Source organism: Desmodus rotundus, chromosome 2 (assembly GCF_022682495.2).
Source record: "Desmodus rotundus isolate HL8 chromosome 2, HLdesRot8A.1, whole genome shotgun sequence".
Taxonomy (NCBI): domain Eukaryota; kingdom Metazoa; phylum Chordata; class Mammalia; order Chiroptera; family Phyllostomidae; genus Desmodus; species Desmodus rotundus.
The window spans coordinates 86087729-86103789 of record NC_071388.1 but is presented as its reverse complement, the minus strand read 5'-3'; the positions used below and the strand labels follow the sequence as shown (position 1 = coordinate 86103789).

Sequence of the window (16061 nt, the reverse complement as noted above, 5' to 3'; positions counted from 1 at the left end):
AAATCACCAAGAGTAAATACTTCTGAACTGACTGGTGGTAGTTTAAAATAAAAATAAAATTTCCTCTTATTGGCTTTTATTCCCTGAGAAAAAGTGAGCAACAACAAAAAGAAAATAAATTTAAAATACAAACACATTATGTGTATATACTGCACTAACATTACAGGTATTCTCTATAGCCCATTAGCAATCACTGCCTCATACGTATTTTATACGACTGAGGAAACTTCAGGACCTGAATGATAGATACATGGGCAATCACAGAAAACCGAAGGAGAAAAAAAAGAAGAAAAACCATTCTGAGATTTCTTAGCACCGTAAGGATCCTAGTGATTTATCTGTAGAAAAATAATTTAATAATAATAAGGAACTGACTCACAGGGAGAATGATTTCTATACTCATCGTTGTGTATTTGTACGAGGACAATGAGGACAGGCAGTAAGTCACAGAAGCAAACTGATGTGACATAGGGAATGGGTTATGAAAGAAGAAAATGATACATATTTTCAGATCCAACCATACTCAGAGAAATCTAAGAGGTACAATTTAAGGACAAAACTAAAGATAGAGCTTGTCAATTTTAACATGAAAAAAGCCACCAAAGTGGTTTGGTACATAGAGGAACTACTGTAAACTTTTATTTTTAAACTTCCTTGCTCCTAGCCATCCCAAACTATAGCTATAAAACAAATTACATAAAGGGCAACTTTATATAAAAAAGAAAGGGACAAACTTGAATGAGTAATTGAAAAACAGCAATATTAGAGTTAAGAAATTAACAACTTGATTTCTGCCCGCCAGTATGGTACATGTTTGATATTTTGCCTGAAGAAAATAAAAGTAAAAACTTGTAATAAATAGCAAGTAAACAGAAACTTACTACTATTTGTTATCTTAATTAATGTTGAGATTCCATGCAGGGTAAAGACCATAGGAGGTGAAAAGAAAAGAGATTTAGAAGGAATTATTCAGAAAGGAAAGAATTGGCAACCATCTTTCAGTAAACTAACTCCCCTCAAGTTTCCTGCCAATCTCTGTCCCTCCTCTTTCTACCCCAGTCTTCTTGAGAGAGTGTTTGCGTCAGCTTCCGCTTCTTTATGACAGAATCACTTGTTGCTGGCATGTAAACTAGCTTAGGACTCTACTTAAGTTTGGGGGCAGGATGGGCTGTATTTGAAAGCACACCACTTTCACTGCTCAGAAGAAAATAGAGACACAATCTGACAGGACCAGAGGGGTGCCACAGAGACATTAACAATAACATTTCCAAAGATTAATGCTGTTCATGGTGTGCTGAAAAAACAAAAAGGCATTTTTGGGGTGAGAAGCTATAGTGACACAACAGCCACTTCCGTATTAGCCTGGTATTATTTCTTCGAGGTCAACAGTAATGTGAAGTGAGTGACCCTTTCTCTTCAGAACCGTCATAGGGAACAATGTTAGGCCTAACTCAAGTGGTGGTGGCTTATGTCCAGGTTCTACAGTTTCATGTTTTCAAGCTATAAGAAGAGCAGAGGCTTTATTTTAAAACTAACTTGCCATTTTTGTAATGAACACACTAAGTAATGAATAACCAATGAAACAAAAAGTTTCCAATAATTTACAGCAAAGGACCCCCAGCTGCTGGTCCTGTGGATCTGCTGACTTGAATGAGTTTGAGTAAACCCGCACAAGTAGTTAGAATTCGAGAGGACTGAGCCACCTCACCGTGCTGGACACGTGTGCCTTGTTAAGGAACTCAGGATTGTACTAGGTATTTCTTCGATACCTGCAAATGCGCTGTCACCATGTTTGGTGGCAATGAAGACTTGCAAACAAACAGTTATAGGACAAAATACAGAGTTCTGCCCAACCTGGAAACCATAACTCCCATAACAGATTGGCAAGGCTGGCCTGGCGAAGACAGATCTTAGTCCTTTAACGCTGAAAGCATCCTCGGGTTGGCTCAAACCCAAATAGGGGATCTGTCCTCCACCCTTAATTTTGTATATCTGCTTCTTTCATTAAAATCTCAAATGCCTAAACATTTGAAATTTAAATTTTAACGTAAGTGTGGGTTGGAAGAACCTGAGAAAGACCAATAGTATGTTTGATGGGCTAAGAAACAATGTGGAGACAGAGGAGATGAAAGAGGAAAAGTGTAGTCAAGGGTCAAGCTGGAGAATGATTTAAACAATCTAAATTGAACTCAATTAACTTTTTCTCCATGACCCCATGTCATTCGAAAATTATTTATTTTGCAGAGCACTCTTGACTTCTGACACTTTTGTAAAAAGTGCTTCATACATTAACAGTATACTTAAAATAATGTGTCAAAACAAACCTCTTAGGAAGTTACAATTAAATTTAGACTCACAATTTAAAGCTTTCATTTGAATATATACAAGTAACTGTAAGAGATAAACCAGAAAACATGTATGGGTGTGCTGCTTCAGCTGAACTGCACTGAGTTAGATAGATTATAATTTGTTCTTAGAAGCAAAAGGAGATTCTAACTCACTGTGCTCTGCTTACTATAACGTAGCCTGGGCCCTACTGGAGAAAGTGGCATTTAGTTATTTTCATCTTTTTTTGTTTTAGAGTTTTTGACAAGACCTACTACATAGACATAAGGGACAGGGCAGAGAGAGTGAAGGGAGAGAGAGAAAGGGGAAGAGACTACTTGGAAATACTGATATAAATAAGGAGACTGCTGGGAAAAGGAAAGGGTAAACCCAAACAGGCACTATGATTCTGAGATGTATAACTGTATAAATGCACCCATATCATTTCCTCTAGAAATTACATTTCAGAAAAATTCTATACATTTTCTATAACCCAGAGTAGCTAAAAAGTACCTAGTATAAGGCAGAAAGAAAAATATAATGAATGTTGAATGATAACAAATGTAGGAGAAAATAAAATATAGACAACTGGTGAATTGTTGAAGGAAAAATGAGGTTTCCTATGGACACATGCTCTTACTAATGAACTAATGATCTCATACACAAGTTTTTGTTTTGAAGGATTCCTCATGCACCAATGCAAAGGCTCTAGAGGTGAAGAAGACAATCTCTTTTATCCTCTGAAGGTCAGGCAATTACAGCAGAGCTGTATGATGCTTTCATTACTATCTGGTAGAAGGTACCTTGGTGTTGCTAATGCCAAGCTAAAAATCAGTCACAAATGCCATTTCTCTAGTTTCGTAAATAGAGAATATATTATTTAATTTCTGCTTTATGATATTTGCATTTTGCTCCATGATTTGGAATGCAGAGCAAAATCTAAAGTCGTGAAAGACTGCCCACCTACATCATTACTGGTATAATGCATAAGAACCAGTGACTTTGTGGCTTGAGAGGCGTAATGGAAGAGTTAAGATGATGATGTATGAAATATAACTGAAACCTCCAAAAAGCTATTTCACATTAAAAGAAATACTGTTAATCTTAGGTGGGAGAGAAAAAAACATACAACAGACAACTAAGAGAAGGTCTTGTGAAAATAGGTCCTAACTTCAGGGGGTTTTACAGCTTTACAAAAATAAATCTACTGTTACATTTCCTGATAGATAAGCGGCTGTCTTTAGAACTCCAAAATGAAATGTTTCCAACTATAAGAGGTGGAGGAAGAGAATACATCCTGCATATCAATCAAATTCCATTTTATTGGCTCGTCAGGTATTTATTTATCAGCAACTTTAAATCTGAGAATTGCGGGAGCTCAAGATAACTGGCATCTTTGGACTCATGGACTACTGTGCTTGTTCCTAAATATCGCTAGGGCAGAGACTGTCATTGCATTTGGTAACGAATCCACAACAGTGTTCAGTTACCTACCTGTCAACAATGCTACTTGATTCCTTTCCTACCTATCTGGGAAGATCATGATACAACTCCGTTTTATTTTCCCAGGTGAGCAAACTTGGTGATGCAACATTTCTTTTTTAGTTCTTTATTCACTAGACTTGTTTTTATTAACCACAGAGGAAAACTAAGCTAAAATCACTTTTACGTTCCCCTCTGCCTTTAGTCATGAAGAGGGATTTTCTTCCGCCTTTCAGAGCCATCTTAAGATAGAGATCTCAGAGCTACCCTCCTCAGTTATATCAACACCTGCGTGCAAAGGGGTTTTAGATACTGAGGGGTAAAGGTTCAGGTTTGTTCAGATAATTTTCCCTAGACATATGCTTTAGATACTCTCTTAAAAGGCATGAAATTGTATCTCCTCATTAATTTATCTTTGATCATTATTCATGATTATAAGAATTTAGTAAGATTCACGTTAAGATATACCATATCTTAAACATCCACTCATCTGAAATACGTAATCTAATTTGACATAAAGCAGGCAATAGGCAGTTACTTCTGCAGGATAATTACGAGAACTCTTCCATCCAACCCTGCTCAGAATTTGACCCTGAAAGCAACAAAAGCTCAGCCACACCAGTTCTGCATTTGTCCATCCACTGTCCTTATAGAAGAGCTAACTGAACGAAGTCTTTCACGTCTGTGTGGAAAACCAGAGATACATTCTCTCCACCGATCTTTAGACCCAAAGTAAAATTAGAAGACATGTTTCTCAAGGTGAGCAACATTGTCATTTTTCTAAATTTAACAAAGCCAATAAAAAACACTGCTAGAGTATTACAGGGAATTTTATTTTCATTTGGTTCATACTGCCAGTAAGGAATGAAGTCTGCTTATTAGGCAAATGGAACAATTTCACAGTCCCTGAGTCCAACCTGCTGCAGATACAGTGAACAAAACTATACTCAGTCAGCATTTTTTGCTCAAGAAAACTTCAACATTTCCAAATCCGAATTCTGGAGAACAGAGAGTCGAAGACCACGTGTAAACACTTTCAAAAACCTACTCCTTTAAGGGTAAAGGTATAGGCTGAGATACAGGCGAAAGGACTGAAGCTGAGGAGAATTAGGAAGGAAGAAGGGAGAAAGAAGTCAGGAAACAACCAGAAATTCCAACTCGCTACTGCCTCAGTCGAAGTCCAATGACATCTAAACGGGAGCTGCAGAAGCTTAGAAGAGGGTTCAGTTGAAATTCTGACCACACTGCAGGAACAGAGAGCACACATCTAACCTTTGCTGGTTTTAGTTGGTTCTGAGGACATGTTTCCAGTCTTTTTCTTTTTTCTTGGAACCGATACACATTTCCGGTCAAATGTAACAGGAGTATATTGAGGGAGGCTGTTGAATTTTTTTTCAAATTCTTCATCCAGCTTTGCTGAGCTAATGAAAGAGAAGGGATGTAAAAAATCAGCACATGATATAAATATTTAAGCAGAAAACAATACAAAATATATGTTACAACATTTGTTATTAAACAGGGTTCCTAAGAATTAGGTCATTGTTAATAAATTCTATGCAAGGATAAAAAATGTCTTTTCAGAAAAGCTGAGATTTACCAACAGTTTTCTTAGTAAACTCACATGACAGGTTAGCTTAGAAAAGCTAACATTACCTTAGAAAAGCTGAAACATTATTTAAAATATTGGGTATTTTTAAAGTGGAGAATTTACCATTTTCTCCATTGGCATAATGATTTTTCATTAAGTTCAATACAAAGCATATTCCATCCAGACAAGTGCCTCATTCTAAAGATTCATATGTACACACCCATATTGCCAAGATTATTGGTGATATGGTGTATTGGCAATTTTGTAAGATTGGTTTTCTTAAAAAATATTTATTTTTTAAAACATACACACACAAAGAAAACGCAAGGAAATATTTTGAATATTAGAAAATCATCCTGGAGAGCTGACCAGGATGAGGATAACACACTCAGTGAGAAAAGTAAAGCCAGTTTGCAATGAACACACTAGCACAAAGGCAACGCTGCTCTAACACAACCACAAAGGGCTTCAGAAATGTCACCAGCAACGTTGGGAAATCCTTGGGCTGCTTCTGATGGTCTCCAAAGCCCCCACAGCAATGGTAGCACGCCTGCTGGGTCCTAGGCTGGCTGCTGGCTTTCACTGACAGTGAGACTTACTAAGAGGCAGCCCAAACAGATGGGAGAAGCTGCAGGAGAATCGCTGTGCTCAGTGGATGGAAAATGGAAGGCATACTGGGAAGAGAGCAGCTTTGAGAAGCCACTTACAAGAAGCTAATGTATTAGGCTGCTACCTATGGGATGTCCACCCGTTCTCAGTTTTGGAAGAATGTATTAAGAGTTGGGGAACAGAGATAAGATAGTCAGATAACCATCAGACTGCTAAAAAAAGAAGGCCACTACCAAGTTCTATCAAAGCTGCAAAGGGTAGTGGGTGGGGGTGATGTTTCTCCCTTACTAAAATCATCTTTTCATACTCAACTAAAAAATGTTTACACTAATGGAAAATCAGATACTATCTGATACTAATTAGATTTATCAGAAAGCTACCTGTAAGATGTGAATTTTTCAGATACTCTGAATAACCCAGAGTAAAATATAAAAATGCAAGATCTAACTCCTAAGGTCTCTTGGTACTCTTTTTTCAACTAGAATAATCACCTATGTTTTTCTTGGATAGGTCTATAAAATTAGAACTGCCAATACTGAATGAATTTTTCTTGGCTACTGTTAACTAAGGAGGTAGCACATTTTCTGCGATAGAAAGATTTAAAATGCTCATTTAGAAATCTCAGCTAAGACTGACAGGAAGCAGCATTTCTCACTGCTCATGCACTATGGTGGTATGTTCTTAACAAGGCAAACCCAGATAGTCTGAATCTGACAGGCAATTATTTAAAGGAGAGAGGAGGAAAGATCATAAGTTTACTCTTTACTGTTGATTTAAATCTGTAGAAAACCTCCTTAGAAATAATTTTTTAAAACAAACAAACAAGCAACCCACACAGCAGTCTCTTTGCGCGGACAGGTTCTCAAAAGACTGTTTCACTTTTTTGTTCCTCAAAGAGGACTGTGAAGACATCTCTCTCATAGATTCAGCAGTATCTAAGGGAAGCCATCAGAGAACTTCCTGTCCGGGAACCTTCATGCCTACTGTATTCCCCTGGGACATCACTGTGTCCGAAGAGAGAGCAGCTGCTCTCTGGCTGGGCAGACAGACAGAGCACTGGTAGTTCCAGAAGTTATAGAGCCTTGGTCCTTGGTCACTTTTTTTTAGGAAATGCTTAATTTGAAAAGTATCATTTGATAATAACAAATGTGAGGGTTTTCATGTCATTGTTGAAGCATAATATAAACAAGACTAATTTGAACTATTCTGGACTTTAAAAAATATTAGAAAGGAAATATGTGAAATCATAAATATATCATCTCAATATAAATAATCGTGAGGATTGTCATGAGAAATATTTCCATTCTCACACTTTGTGATGACCAAGAGCCTTAGAATTAACCAGACTTTGAAGCACTGTAACATCCAAGGAAAAAATACATTATTCCACAAATAGAAATGCAAATATTTATGAATAAACCAAATACAATATTCCCAATGCATAAAATTTGCATACCTGTGAACACATTTAAGAAAAAATATGAGAAATATAAAAATGTATTTCTTTTCAATGTATTCCTTTCAAACTGAGCTAAGAGAAATCCCAAAGGATTTTCAAAACAGTAAAACTGAATATTCAGATGCTTTCCTCACCAATATAAAATATTAGATCTCATAACTTGCAAAATGCTTTATATTAAGACTGGTATCAGAATCTTTTGCATAACATAAAATGAAATAAATCTTAATGATTTTATCTTGATGTATGCTATTGCTTGACAGTACATTTCAATATATAATTAATTATTGAATATCTATTATTTTTATCTTAGAGCAGAAGAACATGGCTTAAACAAAACAAGATTAGAGGTAGAAAGATAATACTTTTAACCTTACTTTTTCAGCTGTCGTCGTTTTATAAACATATGTACATGCCTTTAGAAACACTAAATAAGGTGCATACGGGACATAAAATATAAACATAGAACATCCACTGCAAACTTCAGATGGGAGAATGCGTCTGGACAAAAGCAAGGATTTACAGTATCACGCCACTCATACACACAGTAGACCTCAATTCAAACTCAGGCCTAAGTTTGATACTTAAAATGTGAATGACAGTGTCACTCACAATCGTGTTAACAGCAGGAATCATGGGATACACTTAATTTGCACCCCCTCCTGTGTCAAGACTGTAGTAAGTGCTGAATGAATACTCAGAGAATAAGCAGTTAGAGAAGCATGCTTGCCCTGAAAATCCTACCACGCTTGGGGTCTGGGCAGTGCAGCTGACTGGGCTCACAGGCACTCACCCGAGGAGAGAGTCTTCCTTCAGCTTTGTCTTTTTGAACTTCTTGCTTCCACTGGTCCCACTCTGGTTGAACATCCAGCTTTCATCATTCCAACACCCTTCATGATCAGAGGAGTTTCCTTTTCCTGAGCTTCGTTTCCCTAAGGAAATTCAAAGGAAAGGATGTGCTCAGTATATTGGGAATGGGGGGGCGGGAATCATCTTAGTTGCTTCACAGGTGACCTGCTGACCCCTTAGGCATCATGGGCACGATGTTATTTGTAACTGGTCAGAGACTCAGAGTGATTTGTGATGGACCACCCTTCATAATAGAATACACACAAGAGTGACTTATAGCCTCTGATATAAGTTGTCTTGTCATAATTCAACAGGTATTGCATGACTCCAGAGACTGACCAACTACTGCTAATTTTTCCATTAAAGAATCAGTTTAGGGTGTGGAGTCCTTTACTGGTGGGCACTGTTAATTCTCCAAGATTTATTGGAATGACATCCCTGGGGAACTATGAGCTCCTGAGGATCTTCATTCAGGGCTTGCTAGACCTAGTATGCACAAATCTCTAGTTTGCATTTAGTTTGGCGCAAGGTAATCCCCTAGTGAGATGCTATATTTTAAAATAGATGAATGTATATGAACCACTCTATGGAATAAAGGTATACACATTAACTGGATTCTGGATACTGTTACGTTTTAAAGACCCTTAGCTTTCATTATAGTTTTGAAACAGACTAAGAGGTCCAGACATGCAATGCTCATCCTTCAAAACAAATACCCAGCCCATACCAGTAAAAGAGAAAAAAAAAGTTTTAAGTACTTTAAACACATATTCTGAAGACACTCTGCTCAATAAGTGCTAGAAAACATGTAAGTAAAATGACAAATGTATGTGATCTATAAACCATAGAGAACAGTACAAATGTAAAATATCAATTTGATAACACATTGTTCTTTATGGTGGTTCTTTCAATAGGTCTAAAGGAGCAATTCTGCTAGGTTTCAATAATCTTTTCTGATTTATAGAAGTCACTTACCTCTGTCAACATTAGCTCTCAGAGAGGTGAGCATGCCCTCAGACACCAGGGTTTTATAAAGAGCACCTTTGCAAGACCTCTCAGATTTCCGGGAGCCACAAGTCTCTGTTTTTCTGTGACACTCACTGTCCTCAGGCTTGGCCTGCCCTGATAAGCTGGACGGTAATGCAACCTCCGTGGGGGTCAATGGTTCTGCTTTCGCACCCTCTGGCACCACACCAGAAATGTTCTTGCTGGCAGAAACACTAATGAGATCTGGAGATCTTGACTCTTTGGTGGTGTCTGAGGATTTCTCCTTTGACATTTTCTTCTCTCTTGATTTCACTTTTTTCTTTGGTGGTTTGGCATCCAAAATGTTTCCCTTGCCACTTGAGGATGTGCGGGCCTTCTTGCGAGGGGCTTCCCCAAGTTTCTCAATGCCCCAGTCTCCCTTTGCGACGGCTTCAATGGTGTACATGACACTCTCGATATCAGACTCTGAGGACTGCCTCTTTTTGCAAGTCTTCTTGGGTGTGGATTTATCATTTCCATGTCGATCCATTTTGCTTTTCTTCTTTTTCTTTTTTAGCTTTTCTGGTTTGTTTAATGCTGTGGGATCCTCAATGATCATAATTCCATGAGGATGGCACATGTGATCCTTCCTACTGGGAACATCGCTTATTATTATCTTGCTGCTGGCAGAGTAAGAGAAATCAGAGAAGTGACCACATTTTTGATCTTCGTCTAATTCTTCCTTTTTAGTTTCTTTGGGATCTTCCATTTTTATAGCCATTATATCATCCATTTGCAGCGCCTCAAAATTTCTTAATTCCTTAGAATCTTTTACATTTTCCTTAAATGATTTTTCAAATTCTGCTTCCTTCTGCAAGCTGGCTTCATCTGTTTTCTCCATTTTTATTTCTCTTTCTTCCTTTCCCTTCTCCAATTCTTTAATTCTTCCACCATCTGATTCTTTTGCTTTTATTAGGTTGGATTCTTCCATTTTCACCCCCTCTGATGCCAGACACATCTAAATAGTTAAAACAAATGGGAGAACAACAAAAAAATCTTATTTTCTATACTTGAAGTTAGCTTAACCTTTTAAATTATCATCTCTTTGAAAAAATCAAACTTCAACTTTTATAATAATCAGTCTTCTTCTGCCAAACTAACTTAAATGATTCAAATTATTGATAATAAAAGGTTTTAGACATTATGATATATTTATTATACTCTAGACAAGCATATACCTGAATTCTTATTTTCCAGCTTCATTGGAAGCTTTTCCTATGAAAACAAGATTTAGTAAAAGTAAGATGGGATCCGAAGTTGAAGGACCCGAGTCTGAGTCTTAGTTTTGCTACTTGCTAACTTTATAGCTAGAAGGAGTCATTTCACTCCTTACTCCTCTGTTGCCTTTGTAAAATAAAAACACTTCATCTCAGAAGATTCTGTGAGGTCTAACAGAGATGATGTACTTATGGCGATACTTAGCAAATCATCCCCAAACTCTGTTCCCATGTTTGCCCTTTTTTCTTTTGGGAGTAAATGAGAAAAATAGCAACAATTTTTACCTATCTACTTCAAATTAGATAATTAGATAATTGGATAATTCATTAAACAACTCCAGAAGGTTTTGGTGAATGAACCTTTATAGGGTCCACAATGCTGGTAACCTGAAGATCACTAAAAGCTCTGAAAACTAAGTGATTTTGTTTAAACTAACTTGGTGGAAAATTCCATCTTATCCAAATTTACTTGGCTGCAAATTCTGACCAGAACTAATGTGAAATTGCTTAAAGTCTTAATTTATCTTACTTAATGTATCTATTCATATGTTTTTGCTATCAGAATCTGCACTGGGGAGTCAACTGCATGGTGTGACATACATATATAATACCATTTCCTAAATTCTGAATACCAAAAAAATACCTGGCGGCAATTTGTTTAAATTTTTAAACTCCCAAAATTTTATCTATAAGACATTAAAGGAGAAACCATGCTGATTAGGCCAAGGACAGCACAGGGATTCTGAAACATTGCTCATCTTATCTACTTTGCATTAAGCAACTTAGAGGGAAGAGAGTACTGGGCTTGCTTAGCCCCCAAATGAAGTACATGAGTAACAAACTGATCCATTTTAAAAGAAAAATCACCATTTTATCAAATGGCAAGTTGTCAGAGATCTTTAACATCTGTAAAATCATTTTCCAAATTCAAATTTTTAAATGAATAATACACTGAATTGAATGATCAGAGGCTCTTTTACCTCAGTCCTCCTCCCCGCTTAGTACTTATCTCTCAAATTCTTCCTTGAGAATTATGTTATGATTAGTAAGACTGGGAAGAAATTGGAGAAGGGGTGGTGGTGGGGACAATGCAAATTAAAAAAAAATGAACATGACAAGAGTACCAAGTCCTCTGAGTCATTCAGAGGGAAGATCTGATATATTAAGGGTTCACGAGGAAGCTTTTTCAGAAAATCAAGTAAGTGAACTTTTAGACCTCAGCAAGTAGTTATGATGACTAAGAACTTTACTAAACCTAAGCTGAAGTAAGGACACAGCAAGATGTTATCTATGTCTGAAACACTAATATATTTAATCTTCCCTGCATGTTTTACTCTTGGGGGATTTGCTGGGTTTTGTATCAATTTTGAAGTAATTTTTATTTTCCTTCCTTAATTATCCTAGCCCTTCATGAATATAACTATCCCAACGCGGAGAAAAGGACTATACTAGCTCTGGAAAGAAAATGAGAGGTATCCTCAAGGTAAATTCTATGGTTTTTCAATCACCATCACTCTGATGGCCTTTACTAAGTCATCTCAGCAACTTTTTACCATAATATGCTGGTTTTTATTGTGATATTGCCAACAGTTTGCATTTGCACAAATTCATCTTATCAAACCTAATAATACTTTGCAAACTCTATTCTCTGCTTCAATATGTTTCAAAATGATTCTCCTCATCATCCCTGATAGGATTCTACAGTGAGGAATGAAATGGAACAAATGCAGACATTCACTCTGGGGACATATTCCAGGAAATAGCATAATATTTCTTGTGAAGTTAATTACACTGAGCACTAGTCATGCTTTACTTCCTTGTCTCAGGCTCTTAAAAGTTTTTTCACAAATAGAGTATGTTAATCCTAAATTATAAGAAAAACAATTATGTTCCTGGAAGTGCAACTATAAAAAATAAAACAAATTAACTTCTAATCAAAAACTACATAGCACAAGTCTCGATAACCAAAAACCAAAAACAAATCAAACAGAGTTGGATGTCACACTAGAAGTTATGTGTAATTTAACATTCTTCCCAATGAAGGAATTCACTTGACTACTATATTCCTGAGAGTTAGTTATCCAGTTTTTACACAAAAGCAATGACCTTAAGAGAGGGCAATTCTGTTTGAATTTTTTAAATACTGAGCAAAAATCTATCATCTTCTCAGTCCTAGTTTTTCCCTGAAGCCACATAAATTAATCCACTCTCTCTCTCATGTGACAGTTTTAAGTCTTGGAAGGTAGACTTTATATTCCCACAAGTCTCTTCTCCCAGAATAATGTTCCCATTTCCTTTAACTGCTCATCACATGTAAAAGCTTCCCCACATTTGAAAGTTGGATTCCTCTTATCTAGAAGCAGTATGGTGTCCTGAAGTGAGAATGGGCTTTACTGAAATTAGTTAGCTTCCCAAACAAGCACCAGACCTTGCATGCCTTGCATGCCTAAGGCCACACAGGACCTTATGTTATCTTAGACGTGAAACCCTGTGAGGAAATAAAGGCTGAGAAATAGGGTAACAGTACATCCTCCACTGGGTTGTTGTGAGGCAAAGGTGAACAAGTGTGTGTGAATACAACTTGTAAATGACATAAAGCTTTACAAGGGTTGGGGAACAGTGACGCTTCAATTCAGCAATATCTTTCTTAGATTAAGTTCCTATCCTTCCTGTAATATTCTTGAAGAGAAGCAGACCTATTTGTCAGTTGACAGGGACACTAATCTTCTACTCGACCCAAAGACAAATCCCCCCACCCCCACCCCTTACACAGAGGCCACACTTCTGGCTTGTGGTCAGCTAAAATCCTGGATTTCTTTATCCACATAATAATGTTGGGAAGCTACACCTCTCCCATTCTATGTCTTTATATATTTTTGTACCAGATGCAAGATTTTCCATTTTCCTTATAAAGTTTGTCCTTTCAAACTTTGAATTAAATTACCTATCAGCTTTGTGTTATGGACACATTTGATAAAAGCCGTTTTATGTCTTTGTCCAGATCTTTGGTAACAATGCTGAGTAGGACATGGCCAAGGACAGAGCCTTCTGGTAAGCCTCTAGAGCCCTTTCATCAGGTTGACTTGAACATTAATAAACTTTAACAATCTAAGAATTCATAATGCAGGCTAAATTCCTCCTATTTTGTTCACAAGGACATAGATTATCTGTCAAAAGTCTTGCTGATATCTGGATATAATATGCCAACAGCATTAGCCTATTTTAGAATCACACCAACCAGAAAATAAAAATGGCTTGTGTACCAGTGAGGGTCTAACTAGGCAAACAGAAACGAAGAAATTTAATGCAGGGAATAAGTTGGTTACACAGGTCATGAAGAGCTGAGACACTCGAATGGGAGGTGGTGAGGCAACCCAGGGATTGGCTACAGTGGAAAGCCAAGGGTAGGTATAAGAATTACTACTGAAGCCCAGGGACTGGGTCCCCCGTAGACGGTGGCACTGTGGTGGGCCTGTATGAGGAGAGCTGGATTCATGAAAGAGCTGCTGCCTTTGCTGTGCCTCCAACCCTCCTCATCTCTGCACCACCTGGCCTCCCTTTTCCTCCCTTGCACTAATGTCCCACCAGTGTCTTTCACTAGCTGAACCCAGCTGGAAATCAGGGGACACAGGAACCCAGGAAAGGCAGTCTGCAGCCCCCTGGAATATAAAGCCAGCACACAGGGAGAATAGACTCTGGCCTAGCACATCTGACAATGACTTTTTTCAGGAAGACTTTGATAATTTCCAGTTCTTATCTATTTTCTATGAGTTCCAACATTGTATTCTTAGAAATAATTTTCAAAAGTCTCCAGGAATTAGCAGTCTATATTTCTACATGGCATACACAGAACTTGGGAATAGTTACGGATGTAATAACTCTTAGACAATGCCATCACTCTTACATGTGTGCAAGTTCTATCCTGAAAGGCAGTCGCAAAAGGCAGGGATTCTAGAGCCAGATAGTGGAGAATTACAGACTGATAAGTTCATTTTCTCTAAATTTTTCTGGGCCTCAGTTTCCCAATCTATAACACAAGATTGTTAATGTGCCTCAGCTTTCCAATCTATAGAACAAGACTGTTAATAGCATTTGCCTTAGGAATATGGTGAGGTCCAATGAGGTGCGCATGTATCGTACTTAAGTTAGTGCCTAGTACAAAACAAGAGTATATTGTAACAACCATCCCTCTGGAGCCTTATATCATATAGAACAGATGTTGGCCATTATTATTAGTAGTAATATTCATACTGGTATCATTAATAGCACATCATGACCGTAATAGACTAACTGCTTTACTCTAATTTTTCATTGTAGTATTGAATTATTCTACAGTTGAAAAGAAACATACAAAAAAAATTAGATTTAGGAAGATCTTAAATCAGTTACCTTTCAAGAAGCAATTCTTAATTAAGCTCAGTTCCACTTTTGGGTACAGGCATATCTACTTACATCCACTTTGGGTGCACACATCAATACTTCAGTGGGATTTAGTAAAGTGCATACACACTACATTATGTAAATATGCAAGGACGTGTGCACAGGTAAGCTCATAGTGGACACAAAAGAACACAGATGTGAACTCAAATGAATAAAACTGCATTGTGCCAGCATCAAATTAATGTCTGTTATTAATTAGTCAGGTTGCCCTTAATAGAAGGTTGGTTGTTAATCAGGCCCTGAAACAAAACACACCTTAGTAAATGACAATTTATTCTACTATTATTTTAAATTGAACAATCACTTTCTTTTAAAGTGAGAATGTAAAATCACCTGTAGGGCACCTGCTGGATGGAATTCCCATGGCTGTTTTCATAGAAGTTAAAATGTTAATGTTTTAAATCAAATGCCAGACATAAATATTGGTATGTATAGTCTATTCCTTCACGTACTACTCAATTTTTTATAACTGCAATTCACAGGGTACAAAATGTTTCCTGTTCACCTTTGTATTCTTCACCAGGAGTATTCTAATGCTAGTACCTACCTTCAAAACAAATGCCTTCAACAGATAATTGTATTACACTGAATGGTTCATTTAGTTCCAAAATAAATGATGAGCCTAAAACACATTCTGATTCATACCAAGAAAGAGTTAATTTACAAGTCTATAGGAAAACAATGCTAATTATGACCCTGCTATGGTTGGTCTAGACCAGCAATCACACCGTCCTTAGCTATGCTTCACAAGAGCACCCGTGAAAAATTAATCACCAATATTTTAATTGTACCTCTGACAACATTAAAAAAATTTTTTAAATTAATTTATTTATTTTTAGAGAAAAGGGAATGAGGGAGACAGAAAGGAAGAGAAACATTGATGTGAGAGAGAAACATCGATAGGACAGCCCCAGCACGCCCCCAACCTGGCCCCCAGGGACCTGGCCAGCAACCCAGGCATGTGCCCCAACTGGGAGCCAAACCAGTGACCTTTCAGTCTGTGGATGATACCTAACCCACTGAGCCACACCAGTCAGGGCTAACTCTTGACAGTATTTTAAAATTT

At 37.3% G+C, this 16061-nt stretch overlaps 1 protein-coding gene across 12 annotated transcripts in view; it reads right to left on the bottom strand.

The window, feature by feature from the left end:
* The window catches only part of BBX (BBX high mobility group box domain containing), a 257308-nt gene that overhangs the window by 24746 nt on the left and 216501 nt on the right, over positions 1-16061 (bottom strand). For all 12 annotated transcript variants that reach the window (XM_053918337.2, XM_045186058.3, XM_024578149.4 and 9 more), the window contains 3 exons: positions 9288-10296; positions 8257-8395; positions 5080-5228 (listed from right to left, as the gene is read on the bottom strand). In XM_053918337.2, the coding sequence (XP_053774312.1) occupies positions 5080-5228; positions 8257-8395; positions 9288-10296 (1297 nt within the window). The remainder of the gene's footprint in view (positions 1-5079; positions 5229-8256; positions 8396-9287; positions 10297-16061) is intronic.